The 15,936-nt window shown below is 40.8% G+C and overlaps 1 protein-coding gene across 1 annotated transcript; it reads right to left on the bottom strand.

Annotated features, from left to right (window-relative positions):
- Positions 1-229: 229 nt before the first annotated feature.
- Positions 230-13,442, bottom strand: LOC148351330 (potassium channel subfamily K member 17-like). Its single transcript, XM_088354931.1, has 5 exons — positions 13,260-13,442; positions 5,185-5,305; positions 2,944-3,110; positions 335-503; positions 230-240 (listed from the first exon to the last, which is right to left on the bottom strand). Exons 1-5 carry the CDS (start codon positions 13,440-13,442, stop codon positions 230-232), a joined length of 651 nt encoding a protein of 216 aa, XP_088211057.1.
- Positions 13,443-15,936: the final 2,494 nt, after the last annotated feature.

Raw genomic sequence — 15,936 nt, forward strand, 5'->3', positions numbered from 1 at the left:
ACACTTCACATAACAACAACGCCATTATGACAAGCCGACAGAGCAGGCGTTTCGGTGTCATTTTCACGCACTTTTTTAAAGTCATGTTTATTTGTATAGCCCTTCGTCACAAGGAGTCTCAAAGGGCTGCACATATTCTTCATGTATTGCGTGGTCTATAGAGTCAGACTGCCAAGAAACATGACAATGGCAACGATTTTTAAGCATTTCACAGCATTTTAGACACAATTTAAGCATTTTCTTGAAAAAACAACAACAAGCTTGATAATGATTTCAAAGATCTGTACCAACCCTGCAGACGATAAACAAAGTTCTAGACCAGCAAGGGATCTACCTGCCACAAAGTCGCCAAAGCCGATGGTGCTGAGGGTAATGAAGCAGTAGTAAATAGACTCTGAGTATGTCCAACCCTCGTAAAGTTGGAAGACCAACATGGGAACGATGAAGAAAAAGAGCAGTCCGGATAGGTACGACACGGAGTGGACGAAGAAGCGCGAACACCTCTGAAGGAGAAACAAAAGCAGTGAAACATCAATGAAATGAAATGATCTGCATTTATATAGCGCTTTTCAAGTCAACGAAGACTTCCCAAAGTGCTTTACAATGTGCTTCACATTTACCAATAGCAGCCGTGCATCCATGTAAGGCGTTAACCTGCTTATTGGGGGCATTAGGGGTTCAGTGTCTTACCCAAGGACACTTCGACATGTAACACGGAGGAGCCGGGATTCGAACTGCGATCTCTTGATCCCAAGACTCTACCTCCTGATCTACTGCCGCCCCACGACAACAAAAAACCCTTTTCAAAGTTTATTAATTTTGGCAGAATGAGAGCAATGATGGACTGCGACAAGCACTCTAGCGGACAGCATTTGAATGAGCATTCGAATTGAAACATTCCTATATCCGCGCCAGAAGAACACAGAGAACCCTTAGTTTTCGCGGTAAAAGGGGTCCAGAACAGCCCGCAAAAAGTGAAAATCCGCAAAGTACAGTTGCACCTTTATAAAAGCTTCCAACGGGTTAAACGTACCTCTAGATGACGTCATTATCGACTAAGGATATACTACTGTAACAAAATAACAACTATAGATCTGCAAATAATAACGCACAACACATGGATGCAGTTGAATTGATGGTTCTGTTGCCATTATACAAATGTAAAATGAAACTGGAGGGCCCTCTTTTAGAGTAAGAAAGCAATTTAGAGAGCACCTGGCTAGCTGCACGCTAGCGTCAGGTGTCCACGATTTGAGCCAATCTCTGTGATGATTAAAATAAAAGAGTCCCAAATGTAGTGGTTTCCCACGAGTTGTAGCGGATCATTTATTTAATTGTTAAAATCTGGCGTTTCTAAAAAACAGACTCTAAAGGGGAAATTTGTGAGGGTTGTTACTATAGCAGTAGGCCGGACCAGCAGACTTGTTTTTGATTTCTCTTTCGACGGCACATTGGTCGATTTCCGAACCCAATAACAATATTAATTAGGTTGTGATCAGCATTTTTTTTGCTTCTTCTGGCTTTCCTCAGAGTCGGATTGAATTGATAAATTTATTTTCAATGTAACGAGCCGCTAAAACCTAGCTGTGCTGTAGCCGTTTGCCGAATTTGTTTTGATCCAGAGTAGATTGCAGATGCCCATGTTTGACTGACAGTATACACGTGCCTGTCAGTGTCACACACGCAATAACAACCACCAATTACACACACACACACACACACACACACACACACACAATCTGCCCCGAGCAGGAACTTGCTATGTGCTCTCTCTGACCACAATAAACGATAATATAATTTATATGAACGACAATAGTCACTTTAGTTAAAATTTCGCGAAGGAATGAATCAGCAATAACCGAAGCGTCAAGTAGCGAGGGATCTCTGTATAACCAAGACTTTTTACAATGGTGATTTATTGCTGTGCGGTTGACTGTGCCAACCGGCAAGGTTCCAAGAACGATTTGGAAAGTAATCGTATCAATTTTGACGAAGAGAGAAGATGGCGACGTTTATCTGCAAATCAAATGGAGAGACTGGCAGCCCTCAAATTATTCCAGGATTTGCCTGCAGAAGAAGGTCACTTCAGCCTGGGCTCATCTGCTTTTATCTTACTTTCATCAGGCCTGTTCGGAGCGGAACAGAACCAACCCAAGAAAAGTGGATGTAGTGGGATGTAGTGTCTTGTTCATCTTGTTCATATTGTGTATGCCAGCGGATACTAGGGTGGACTCTTCTGCCCTCTACAGCACACAGTGTTTGCGAAAGTCCCTATGGAGATAGCACCCCTCACAGCATTGTCGTAGTTATGGGAATTCTGTCTCTTCTTAGATGAGCCGCTCTTTCAGCTAGCTCTTTCGGCTCCCAAGCTGGATTGTTTTTGTGGCTTTAATCTATATATCACCAATTATTATATGAAATTATGTACAAAATGACTTAAAAGGGGGAAAGAATACAGTAAAAAAGGAAAAAAGAGAGAAAAAAGAATAGGTAAAAAGCTAAGATAAAAAGAAACAAAAAAAGCAGAAAATAAATATAAAAAAGGAAAAAGCAAATAATAAATAAGTGAAAAGCTAGGAAAAAAAATAAGGAAAAATAAGAGGAGAAAATTAAGTAACTAATATAGGTTTTTTCAGGTCCTTTTGATTAACCAATAATAATATAATATTGTTATACAATAATATAATTATTAAATATATTTTACATAGTTATATACATGGATTCGAGCTAGAGGCTGCTGACTTTTTGGAATAATGAAGCTTTTTGTAAGATGTTGCTGGATGTGCTGTTGTTTAACGTACATTAATTTGTGCAAATATTTTTGGGGGTTAATAATAATAGTGCCCTGCCATGCATTTGCAATGCCCTCACTGAGACTCATGTCTGGTGACGCCTCTGGTCAATACAGATAAATATGACTTGACTTGTTGAGGAGGTCCTCACCCGTCTTCCTGTCCTCCCTTCAAGGAAGTCACAGATATTGCACTCTATGGCGAGCATATACTTGCCCACTCTATTAAGCACCACAATATTGAGCGGGATGCCAAAGAGAGCAAAGAACACGCAGAAGATTTGACCGGAGCTGGAACTGGGACTCATATTTCCATAACCTGTAATTGAAGAACACAAGAAAGTTATATTCTTTGAATATTTATCATTTTCCGTGACACTTTCCGCGGTTGATTTCAGGGGCTTCCATCGTTTTTCAAGCGTCAGGCTACTTTTTGTTACTGATTAGCGCAAAGGGTACACGGTTTAATATCCATCCATCCATTATCTGCACCTCTTATCCTCAGTAGGGTTGCGGGGGTGACAGTGGGTAGGGGACACCCTGAACTGGTTGCCAGTCAGTCGCAGGCAACAGACAACTCACTCACTTATTCACACCTAGGGACAATTAGGGACAATATGGACTGCATCTTTTTGGAATGTGGGAGGAAACCGGAATGCCTGGAGGAAACCCACGTAAGCACGGGGCATACCTGTCAACCTGTACGTTTTTGCCGTACAAAGTACGTTTATTATGGATTTCAAGACGTGTACGACGTACAAGAAAATCTGTACGGAAAAGCGCAAATTTGTCAATTATGGGTACCATCCGGTATACACAGACTATCACGAAACGGCAAATCACTCAAGACTAACAAGTTCGCCGCAGTAGCCACTATCTCGGTATCGTTTTTTTCGTTGCAAATGAAGCGAGCGGTTTGATGCTACTGTGCGCATGCGTCTGCCGCCTGGGGATTTCCAATTGCATCATTCCGATCACACGTGAACAAAGCGAAAGCAGAGCAGTAGGCCTACATTACAACATAGTTTTGAATTTTCTTTGGATACATTCATCAAGTCGCAATGGCCGAACCTGAATTAAAACGCTGTAAGTTAAATGGAAGAAGCAAGCATCACAAAGAGTGGGAGCAAATGTCAAATGTCTTTCTGTGCGGAGTTTGCATGTTCTCCCCGTGGGTTTCCTCCGGGCACTCCGGTTTCCTCCCACACTCCAAAAAAATGCATGTCAGGTTAATTGTCTGGTTCAAATTGTCTCTAGGTATAAATGAATGAGTGAGTTGTTTGTCTCTGTGTGCCCTGGGACTGGCTGGAAACCAGTTCACGGTGTCCCATGACAGTTGGGATGGGCTCCAGCACCCCCACGACCCTTAGAATAAGCGGTGCAGATAATCCAGTGAATGTCCTAATTGTCTTTTCGCCTTGAAAACACACTCAGAGTCAGTGACGTGCATTAAGGTTTGAGTCTCGTAAGGGACGGTCAGATTTCCAAATAAATACATACATTTTATTGGTAGAGCAAGAAAGCAACATATAAACTGTAGTATAGAAAAAAAACGTTTTATTATCCTACTTTAACCTATGTGTGACTACTTTTAAATAAAAGTAACAATTGAGCAATATCAATATGAAAAATGTTAATGCAATGAAAAAACAAACAGATGGCTAGTCTTGCTGTTAGCTCTCTAATACTGTAATATCACTCTTTCGTTTTGGTGAGTGTGACAAATCTAAATCTTTGGTCTAACTATCGCCCTCTGCCATCAGGCAAGAGAGTTGCGTGTCTCACTCTTCATCTGCAGATGCTGAGCATGGTAATACATTACATGTGGGTGGCAATATGCATTCCCTTAACCACTATGGTCATATGGCACCATTTCCTGTGGTGTGTCTTGGGGCAAGTACACCCTGGTTGCGCCCATCCTTCTCCAGGCCAGCTAACATAATCGCATTAATCATTCTCATAATATAAAGTGAAAATTCAGTGATTTTGAAAAAGAAAATTACAAAGTTGTACTGTAAAATTAGAAAAAAAAACTTGAACTGAATAAATATGAAAAGTGAATATATTTGTAATTTTATATTTGCAAGATGACAGGTGAGGCCCTGTCTCACTTACCTCCCATGACTGCACAACACTGCTCAAAATCAAGCCAAAGCATTAGTTATCAAATAATTGAAAAATCTGAAAATGAATGACATTTTTCATATGGTTTTAGTTATTCAATCCAATTAGAAATACTTTTTTATTTAAAAATGTTAGTGTTCAGTTTTTATCTTGTGAAAATAAATTACAAAAATATATTTGTATGTTGCATCTAAAAATAACCATTATTTGCTTTGTGAGTTTTCTATGATAACAAACATTTAAAGTAAACTAAATCTAACCAAACCAACCGATGGTTGTGACCACAGTTGCGGCAAACAGAGCCGAGCTGGTAAACTTCCAGAATCCATCGGAGGTACTGTTGCTGTTGCCTTTCAAACTGAGGCCCACTTTAGATGCATCTTCAATAACCTGGAAGAGCAAATCAAATACCAAAGTGCTTGTAAACCCCCTGATAACATTTGAAGCCCAGAAACTTCTTGGAAGTCATCTTTCCATGTGAAATACAATAAAGACGCTTACATTGACAGCCTTTTGACCTGAAAATTATAGTTCACATCTCATCACCAGACAAGAGAAATAATCATATCGAAAATCTTGACCAGCATAATCATGTTTAGCGTAATATGTCGATTTCATGTTCGCTTCGACATCCCCCTCTCATTTTTGATTGTTCTTATTTTAGTTTGGTGTTTGTTGCAAGAAGAGCTAAAAGTCATTTTTGATCTAGTGCAACCAGTCTAGCTAGTCTGTCGGTCAGTAGTCTCATTTTGATGTTGAAGACCTTGAACTTGTCATTGAACTTGTTGTGGAGGTCAGCTTTCACCTTTCCCAAGGCGTTTTCATGCGCTGTTGTCTGTTCGGTGAGGCTGTTGGCCAATAAGTACCGCATGTCTGGTCTCTGATCAGTTGGTCAGACCTTTTCCTCAACCGTGTCAACAAACTTCACGTAAAAACGCCAGCACAAATTTCTCCAATGAGAATGGAGAACAACAGTTTCACGTCCTCAAAGTCTTTGATGTCCAGTTGTGTTCATCACAGTTGTTTCCAATTACTCCAGGTATACGGATTTTACCTGCTAGGGTGCGTGCTCTCTGGGAAAGGTCTTTCATTGCATTCAGTTCTCCGGGTAAAATAGATCCTATCAATTAAGAAATTCTAAGGAAAACAATTGCAATTAAAACCTTACAATGTGCAACTTGTTCAGGTTTCTAGGCATAAACAAAAATGTAATGCTCATATTGAAAATTTATGAAATTCTGTCATAGAACCAACAAATATTTGTACTTTCTTTTGTAAATGTCACCGATGAAACTTTAACATAATTTCTTTAGTTTCATCGAGTAGTTTTAGAGATGTGCGCAATTAGAATGGGGTTCATTTTGGAACACCCTGTACTTTTCCGTTGCAAAGTTTTACTACTGTTTTTTACTGGTTTCCCTGGCTAGTCAATACTGTTAAGCATTTGTGTCATGATTACCCAAGTGGAGCCACCTGGGGTAATCATCTGACACGCGGGAATGCGCTCCCTGATTGGTTTATGTTCCCTTTTTAAGCTCGCTACGCCGAGACTGAGGTAGTCTCCCACGCTCCTCCGGTAACACTTGACGAAGCTATTGACTTGACCGCCCGGATCGACCGTAGGGTTCAGGCGAGACGCCGAGAGAGGGAGGGTCCCAGCCAATCCGTCACCAGGCAAGTTCAAGAAGCTAATAATGTACCAAACCCCCGGGTTCCGTTCAGCCCCATCGTAGAAAGGATGGAGGTGGACCAGGTCCCGGTCATCCCCAACGAAGAAAGGATGGAGGTGGACCGGGTCTCTCTTTCCCCCGAGGAACGCTGGCGAAGATTTGTCAATCAATTATGTTTATACTGCGGTGGTAAGGGACATCGCGTGGCCACCTGTCCGGTAAAAGGCCAACGCTCGTCGGACGTAAGGGGCGTCCGATTGAACTCAGTCCTTGTATCTGCTCCCAAAGACGCTAGACCCGTTATCCAGGCTTCTCTCTTCCTCCCCAATTCTACGCAGACATTCCCAGCCCTGATTGACTCTGGCGCTGAGGTAAATATCCTTGATCTGTCCCTCGCACGCAAAATACCTGTTAAACCCCTTCCTAATCCGATATCTGCTCGGGCTTTAGATGGTCACCTGTTAGGCACCGTGTCTCAAATAACTGAACCCATAGAATTACAGTTGTCTGGAAATCACCAAGAGAGGATCCGATTCCATTTGCTTCACTCCCCGAGCCAACCCCTCGTTCTGGGTCATCCATGGTTGGTCCAACACAACCCCCATTTCGACTGGCGCACTGGGTCGATACTAGAATGGGGCATGGACTGTCACCAAACCTGTCTGCGAGCCGCTCCTGACCCGGGTCACTCTACTTCCACAAGAGCTTCACCCAATCTGTCCAAGGTCCCATTTCGTTACAACCACCTACGGGAAGTCTTCAGTAGAACTAAGGCCTCTTCCCTGCCACCCAATCGGCCTTATGACTGCGCAATGACTCCCATGCCTGCCTGTTCGACTCTCTTGCCTGCCTGTCCGACTCCGCGGCCTGCCAGTCCGACTCCGCGGCCTGCCAGTCCCGCTCCGACTCCGACTCTCCGGCCTGCCTGTCCGACTCCGCTGCCTGCCAGTCCGACTTCGACTCTCCGGCCTGCCACTCCGACTCCGCTGCCGGCCCTGATTCTGCCTGTTCTGATTCTGTCCTTTCTGCCTGCTCTGTTCGCCGGTTCTGATTCTGCCTGTCCTGTCTCCGCCCCTGTCTTGCCTGATCTGATTCTGCCTGTCCTGTCTGAATCGCCGGTCCTGATTCTTCCTGTCTGCCCTCCGGACCCACCCTCTGCCGCCCCTTCGGATGCTGTTGAGGGGGCTTCCCTCCATTCGGAGAGATTCTGAGAGGTACTGTGCTGTTACATAGTTTCCCTGTGACGTGTCTTGGATTAAAATTTTTTTTTTTCCTGGGGGACTTCTGGAGCCGTCCCTTGAGGGGGGGGTTCTGTCATGATTACCCAAGTGGAGCCACCTGGGGTAATCATCTGACGCGCGGGAATGCGCTCCCTGATTGGTTTATGTTCCCTTTTTAAGCTCGCTACGCCGAGACCTGTTGGTCTGAGGAATACTTCTGTACCCCGTAAGACTCTCCCGATTACATGTGCCTTCTTGTTTACCTGATTCTGCCTGCCTGCCTCCGATCCGACCTGCCTCCGATTCGACCTGCTTTCGTCCCACGCTACGATCTTCTCTTCAGTCCTGGTAAACTCGACCTACCTTCGTCCCACGCTACGATTGATCACGTCTCCCGCTAACCCTTACGCTTCCCCAAATAAAGAACTGTACGAACGCTCTGGGGTCTCCTGCTCTGTTCTGGTCTTCCCTGACACATTTGGCTGTGGCTTATAGCTCACTAGTACCCACTATTGTTATTGTTAGCTACTAAATACAAATTTCTGACTCTCAAGGTACCACTCACCTTTCCCAGCTTGTGTAAGTGAGTGCCACTGAGTAATCTGATTTCAGTCCAGCCACTCCACAATTTTAGATTTGCTCTCGCAATGTACTCTAAAGTTGACTCACGGCAACTCTGGCCATCTCTAGCTACACGCTCTTTCTAGAACAGTGGTGCTAAACATGCGGCCCACAGGATGGATCAGGCCCGACAATGGTTATTATGTGGCCTGCAAGACAACATCGCGAGAAGCACAAGAGATTTCTCTTGAGCTGCAGTTTGAAATATGTCCACTTGAGGTTGACAAAGCCAGGCGCCATTTGCAAAGCACACAACCATTTTGATCTTTTTTTTGTTCATGTTTTTGACTTCAAGCCTTGCCAGATGTTTTTTATTCCCTCCCAAATAAGTCGTCAATTCCGCAAATGGTAGGAAGTGACTATTGAAGTCTCCCGATGAAAAATCCTTTTTCCTTGACAAGAGATGCTAACTTTACCTCTACAGACAGTGTCAACTGAAAACTGAGAGTAAAACTGTGATAAAAAGTTATTTTAGTGTCATCGTCACCAAAGTGAGCCTTCTTTCGACAAGGATGTGTTGTAAATTAAACCAAAGGATGTGTTTCACATTTGGATGTGAGCGATGGTTCAAATGCCTTAAATGATAAGTGAAGAGCAAAGTATTTTAGAATCACTGTACTTTTTGCTTTTACTTGAGTAGATTAGACCTCTCGAATATCTACATTCATACTTGTCGCCTTTACCCTTATACAATGGCACCACACATGCACCACACCAATCACTAGGAACCGGACCACTTAAAAAGCATACATTCAACAAGCGTACTAACCAGTCAATCATAACCATGCCACCTTTTTTTCAAGTGTTCAGCAGTACAACCATCCAACCCAGGCGCCTTACCCCCTTTCATTTTTTTCTCTGCCTCTTACACCTCCCATGTTTCTAAAGGCTTCACATTTAAATCATCCAACACGGGCATTCTCCCCAAACCACCAATTGTCTCGACTCTCACTCCTCTCCCGTGCTCCACATTTAGCAACTCCTCAAAATACTCTGCCCATCTCGTCCTGACTGTATTACCGCTAATCAGCAATCTACTGTCATTATCTTTCACTTTATCTTCCTTTCCAGACTTGCTTTCTTACTCTTTTCACTTCTTTTCAGAAAACCTTTCTCCTTTCCTCAAAGTTTCCTCCTATCTTTCGATACCATTCGTCATTTGCTTTCCTTTTCCCTGCTTTCACCGCCGCTTTTACCAACCTTTTCTTCACTTCAAACCTTTCATACGCATCGCCACTCTTATCTTGCAGCCACTCCTAAAAGGCAAGTCTCTTCTCTGTCACAGCCTCTGAGACTTCATCATTCCACCATTCACTTCCTTTCCTAATCCTAATACTTTTCTCATTCCACACAATTCTTTCGCACTCCTCAACACTGCCTCTTTAAACCACTTCCATTCCATTTCCACACTCTCCACTAGCATTTATAAATGCATGCCGCATTTTATTCCACTCCTTTTATTGCCCAGATAAGGGGCACATTATGCACCTTTGTTGTTGTTTTTATCAATTCTACAAGGGGAGAAGAAGAGGAAGAAACCTTTTCTGGCTATAGAAAGGTATGAAAACACCCCGCTTTGCAAGAGTTCAGAGACGAGAAGGAAGTAAATAAAAGACATTTTGGCAAAGTTCTTGAAAAAGTCTTGGAATTTGTGGAAGGGAATCTCCCAGAAAAAGTGTTGACAGGTTGGGCTATCGCTCATTATGACGAAAATCTGGCAAAAGCAGACGCCATTGGATCATTTTTCAAGAAACACAAGCCAAAAAGGTGAATAAGTATTTTTATTATTTCTTTTATTCCTTGTTTTTTACAATTATATACCTCTTGTTATATGTTTATTGTGCGGTAATCTAATTTTAACATGTATTTGTTCATGTCCTTTTATGATTTATTAAAAATATACACCTTTGTGGCGCTTGGATCGTATTAGTGCATTAACATTCAATAGGGGTCTCTACTTACAAATGTTTCAAGTTACAAAGCTACTTCCAGAACAAATAATATTCTTAAGCAAAGATACGACTGTTTCACTTTTCTTGTTTTTTAAAAGACTTGAATTTACCTTGATTATTATTATATAAAATTATATATAAAATGTAACTTATTTATTATCTTTTGTTAAACAACTATTCATCAGATCATCAAAATCTATCCGATCAACAATAAGACGTTGCTACAGTTACTCAGCAAGTACTTTTCAACTTTTATTCAAGTAATTATTCACATTTTTACTTTTTACTTCTACTTGAGTCATATTATTGTAAAATAACACTAATTGTACATAAAACACTTTGGTGCTGCAGTTCTGTATTTTGGGCTATTCGACCCACCTCTGCTCAGCAGCCATTTGATGGAATTGTGACAATTGCCATGCAGGTGGATTTGATGCTATGTTCAAATCAAAATTTTTCATAGACTGGGACGTACTGTCGAAATAAAGTGCCTGTACTCCATGACACTTAAAGGTTTAAGGATCTTTGCAAAAAAATGTTTTCATGGTTCCACTTTTAAAGAGCATCTGCTGAGGTATTTTAAGAGGAGACAAACAGTCTGTAAGAAAATAGTATGAACAGCAAAATAGCCAAGCGGTTGGATGGAAATCAGGTGGTCCCCATCTAAAACCGCAATAAGTTAAGCGATCCACAGTGAAGGCCATAAGACACTTAAAGCAGGGGTCTTAACCTATCAGCCCGGGAGCCAATTGCTGTCCCCAAGATGATTATTTGAGGCCCCCACCTCAATATGAAAATTAAAGTGCCAGTACGTATTATTTTCCCACAGTATGTCGCTGTATTATGTAGTACCACTGAAAACGAATACTAAGATCACATCAGAAGAAGACAAAGTATGGAGATTTAAATTGCTAAAATGGTTAGATTAGAAAAGAAGAAAATCCCATTTCCTTTAGGCGATTTTCCACAGTTCTGTCATATACACAGGGTTGGGTAGGGTTACTTTAACTTGATTACTTTCAATTAATTTTGGATTACTCCAATACCAAATATGCTAATAAAAGACAAAAAAACCCTAAATATGAATAAAATTATGACTCACAACACGTGGTAAGCTTTCTCTCCTGGCTTTGATCTCTTTGATCTCCGGCAAAACTAACATAAAATCCGACAGAAACAAAATGAAAATAAATCCAAACAGCTTGCCAACATAATTTTTCCCGTTACATGTATTCCTTTACTCCCCAAGCCTGCACAAAATTTAGTAATTTTATTAATATTTAGTTTCTTTTGTCTTTTATTAGCATATTTGGTATTGGAGTAATCTAAAAGTAATTGAAAGTAATCAAGTTAAAGTAACCCTACCCAACCCTGCATATACATTGACTTCAACTTCCTCCAATTTCCACTTCATTTGTCTTCTTGTACATTTTCGGTTTTCAAGACATATGGCATTTACTTGTTTTTTTGACGCCTACATGTCTTTATTTGGCCTACCAGTATGCTCGACTTTAAAAACCTTCCGATAAATGCAGTTTTTAACTGCTGACTAAAGAGCAGAGTTAATTTAAGCCAGTTGCCAAAGATAAATTGACTGGATGTGTCCTTTTCTTCTACTCAAAAGGCACTAATTCCATATTTTTTCCTCAATACTGTTTGTCACTCACCAAGTCCATGCTTCAGAGACTGCAAGCTGTCATAAAAGCCAAAGGTGATGCAACTAGATACTAGTGATATGTTTTGATTGTTATTTCTTTGTCTGTTTTTCATGATTCCATATTTTTTTCTCAAAATGGAGTGATTCTATTTTTTCCCTGCACTTGCTCTACAAAAGTAACATTTACTGACCATTGCAAAGTTTTTTTCTTAATTTATTTGGGTGTTTCTGAATGCCAATATGTTGCACTTTGGAATTACCTTACGATTGTTTCATGTTTATGATCTGAGGTTTTGTACAGATTAAAATGTCATAGTGAGGGCTTGCCTAAGACTGGTGATTTCATACTTTTTTGCTAGGGGTTGCAGTATATAAACCCGCAGGAACCACTGAGAAAGAATTGTACCCGAGTTTCCCTGGATGAGATATTAAGTACTGTGACTTTAAAAGCTACCTTTGATATTACGGTAGGACGTTCCCCATTGAGAGATGTCATCATGAACGCACAGAATTGTTTTGTGTTACTGTACAGTAGATGGCTGCTGTGTTAAGGTGAATGAAAGCTGTGTTCACATTGGCCTATCGTTGGTGAATAAATATGCTAAAAGGCTAACAGTGGAGGTCCTGCTTATCTTTAACATAAAAATACTGCACACTCTTACATAGCTTTAACATGAGACAGCATGCTGATTTGTACTAGACAAAGTAACACACCGCTTTTGAACGTAAGTAACGGAAACAGCTTTGTAACGGGGCAGAAAAAGTAGTTCCTCAGATTTGCCAGTGCAGTTCAGTTGAGGACTTCCATTTACAAGGTGGCAAAAAAAAAAGGTGCACTCTGGACCATCTGTTCAGAAGAGTGTTCTCCTTCCAAAAGGCATGGACATGGAATTTCTTGCTCCTCTCTGATAGGAAAAAGGCTTGGATTTGACAAAATGGAACATCAAACTCTGACAGGCACTTCTGTGAACTCGCATACCAAGGCAAAAGAGGGGATCTCAATGAACAAGACACTTTTGTCAAAACTGCACACAGCCGGATTTTGAAGGTTGTATGATAAGACAAGGCTGACGCATGGGAATACCATTGCAAGTAAAGACTTAATAAAAACATGCGGGTAACTATGATGTGCTGCTGATTAAATAATAAACCTCAAATAACTGAAAACTCATGCGAGTGACAACATACTTAGTTACACATTTTAAAAATCAAATGCTCTCTTACGCGAACCACTTCTTGGAGGCCATCTTGGTCCAAACATGAGTACGTCGACAGCAGCATCTGCTTGTTCATTAACAATAGACTTATGTCCTTCTCCCCGAGATTCCCCTCCAGCTTCCAAAACACCAGCCCGCCGATAAGCACGTAGGCCACATACACTGCCCCCAGCATCAAGATGGAGGGCATTCGGACCCAATGGAACATTTCCTTTATTCCCATTGTGATCCCCGTGGAAGGTTTTTGAAAGAACACTGGAGATATCAAACGTTGGAGGCAAATCATAAAAGTTGACAGCACAAAAGGTGAAGGCAAATCAACCCCCACCCTCAGCTAGTGTTGCAATAACAACAGCCACCTTTCATGCAAATTTTGTGCTGACACGAGATCCTGGCAATCGCTTAAACATAGTACAACGATACCTCTACATCAGGGTTCTCAACCTCATTTGAGTTGGGGGGTAATGTGCAGTGCAAGCAAAATGAGTCCAAAGAAGACCACAAACACAGAGACTGAAAGTGAGCAAAAATCACCCATTTTCTTTCCCATTTTTATCTATCTTGTCTCAAAGAAAAAAAAAACTGAAAAATAAATTAAAATCAGGAAAGAGGAAATTTAAAAAGAGTCAAACAAGGAAATGAGAATTAAAAGATAAGTAAGGGAAAAGAAAGCAAAAAGGAAAAGTGACACAATGAAAGAAGAAAAGAAAGGATTTAAAGAGAAAAAAGAGACACAAAAAGAAATGCAGTTTTCTCTCTGTTCTTTTCATTTTTTTCTGTTTTTATTTTCCCCTTTTTCTTGAGTTTTACTTTTTGTCTTACTTCTTTGTTTCTTTCCTTTATGCTTTTTTGTCATTTTTTCTTTTCTTTTTCAGGTTATTTTTCTTTTCTTATTTCTGTTCTTTTTAAAAAGTGATAAGGTGCTTTTTGTTTACGTTTATTCTCCGTGTTTTGTCATCTTCTGTTGTGCTTTTAGAACTTATTTTTGGTGGCACGACAGAACACTCTGAAAGCTTGTGGGAAAATAATACACACTGTCCCTTTAACTTTTATATTAAACAAGGGCCTCAAACTATCTTCCTGGGGGCCGCAATTGGCCCCCGGGCTGCGAGCTTGTCTTTTGAATAACAATATTGCCCGACATGAGAGTAAATCCAAGTTACGAGAATTTCGAGATGCTAGCACTAGAGACCATCAGTATCAACTTGTCCCAGTTAGCGCATGTGTTTTCAAGTATACAGAAATGATCCAGTGCTCTTGTGTTGTGTTTTTTTTTTGTAATCGCATTGAATCTCTTGTGCTCACTGGTACGCACCACCTTAACTAGTGCGAGGCGGGTTTTAAAGTCATTTTATTATCATCTTATATAACTTAGTATTGTATTTTTATGTTCAATTACAATTTTAATGTGCTTTAAGTGATCAGAAAGATGGGTGTCATAGCTAACAGATTGTTTGGTTTTCCATTAATTCGTATGGGAAAAATTTTGTTCAGAGTTGCAAGAAATTGTAAAAAGGAACTAAATCCGCAAACATACTAATGTCGTGTGTAGAGGTATCACTACTGAGCTCAAATTTGACGATTTTGAGACCGATGCGAGGACCACAAGACCACTTAAAACGTTTTATATTTAAATACAAAGTTTGTTATCAGTCAGAAATGTCCATTGTACAAGCAATCAAACTAAAACCCACCATTCCCCCCCCTTTTTTTTGCGATCACGCCAGCGTGTAATGTGCTTCCAGGCTACCTCGCATTCTGATTAATGTGTTTGCTTTAGACAGGCCAAACACGCTTCATTCACTGAGTTTTCCGTCGGCACACAAAACACAGATGTTGACTCACATGTAATGCATATACACAACGTTGGCCCATTCCTGATTAAATACTATCTTTTGAGGCATAAAAAAAATACAATCGCAATAAATCATTTCTGAAATTCTTGGCGCCACTGACATAACACAAGTTGTTAAGGAAAAAAAATCAAGACAAGACGTTTAAACCAAGGGTCTTAAACTTAATTAACCTGGAAGACGCCGGAGCTAGGGTCTGGGTGAGGTTTGGCCAAATCAGGTTTACCATTAAAAGTTCGGATAGAAAAATTAACCTGTTTCCGAATATACATTTTTTTATAATTCCCTAGTGCCCTGCGATTGGCTGGCGACCAGTTCAGGGTGTCCCCTGCCCACTGCCCAAAGATTGCTGGGATGGGCTCCAGCACCCCCGCGATAATGGATTGATAGAATTATATAATTCCCTACACAAAATAAGATTAAAATATTTTTTAAAAATCAATGAAAATCCATTAAACTGTAATAAATTAATCCTTGCACGCTTGCTTTATTTTTCTCTATCTCATACTGGCGTTCACTTTCAAAGAACACGCTATACCACCGCAGAGGGAACCTGCATTGATTTTGCCTACATGCACTGTAATTCTGTTTTTTTTTTGCTGGTGAATTAATTTCATAAATTCGAGCCCTGAATTTTATGCGCAGAATGGATTTTCTTGTGCGCTGAGACGGTCTGGGCAATGTGCAATTGCACAGGCACGCAGTTTAGAGGGAACATTGGTAGAGTGTCACAAAATAACACAATTTAAAATCAGAGCTACAAAATAAAACATTGCGGTTTAACAATCAAAACTATTATTTAAATGTTCAAGTCTTTTGAGTTCACACACT

The sequence above is a fragment of the Urocampus carinirostris genome, chromosome 15 (assembly GCF_059441175.1).
Source record: "Urocampus carinirostris isolate Australia breed hairy pipefish chromosome 15, RoL_Ucar_1.0, whole genome shotgun sequence".
NCBI lineage: Eukaryota > Metazoa > Chordata > Actinopteri > Syngnathiformes > Syngnathidae > Urocampus > Urocampus carinirostris.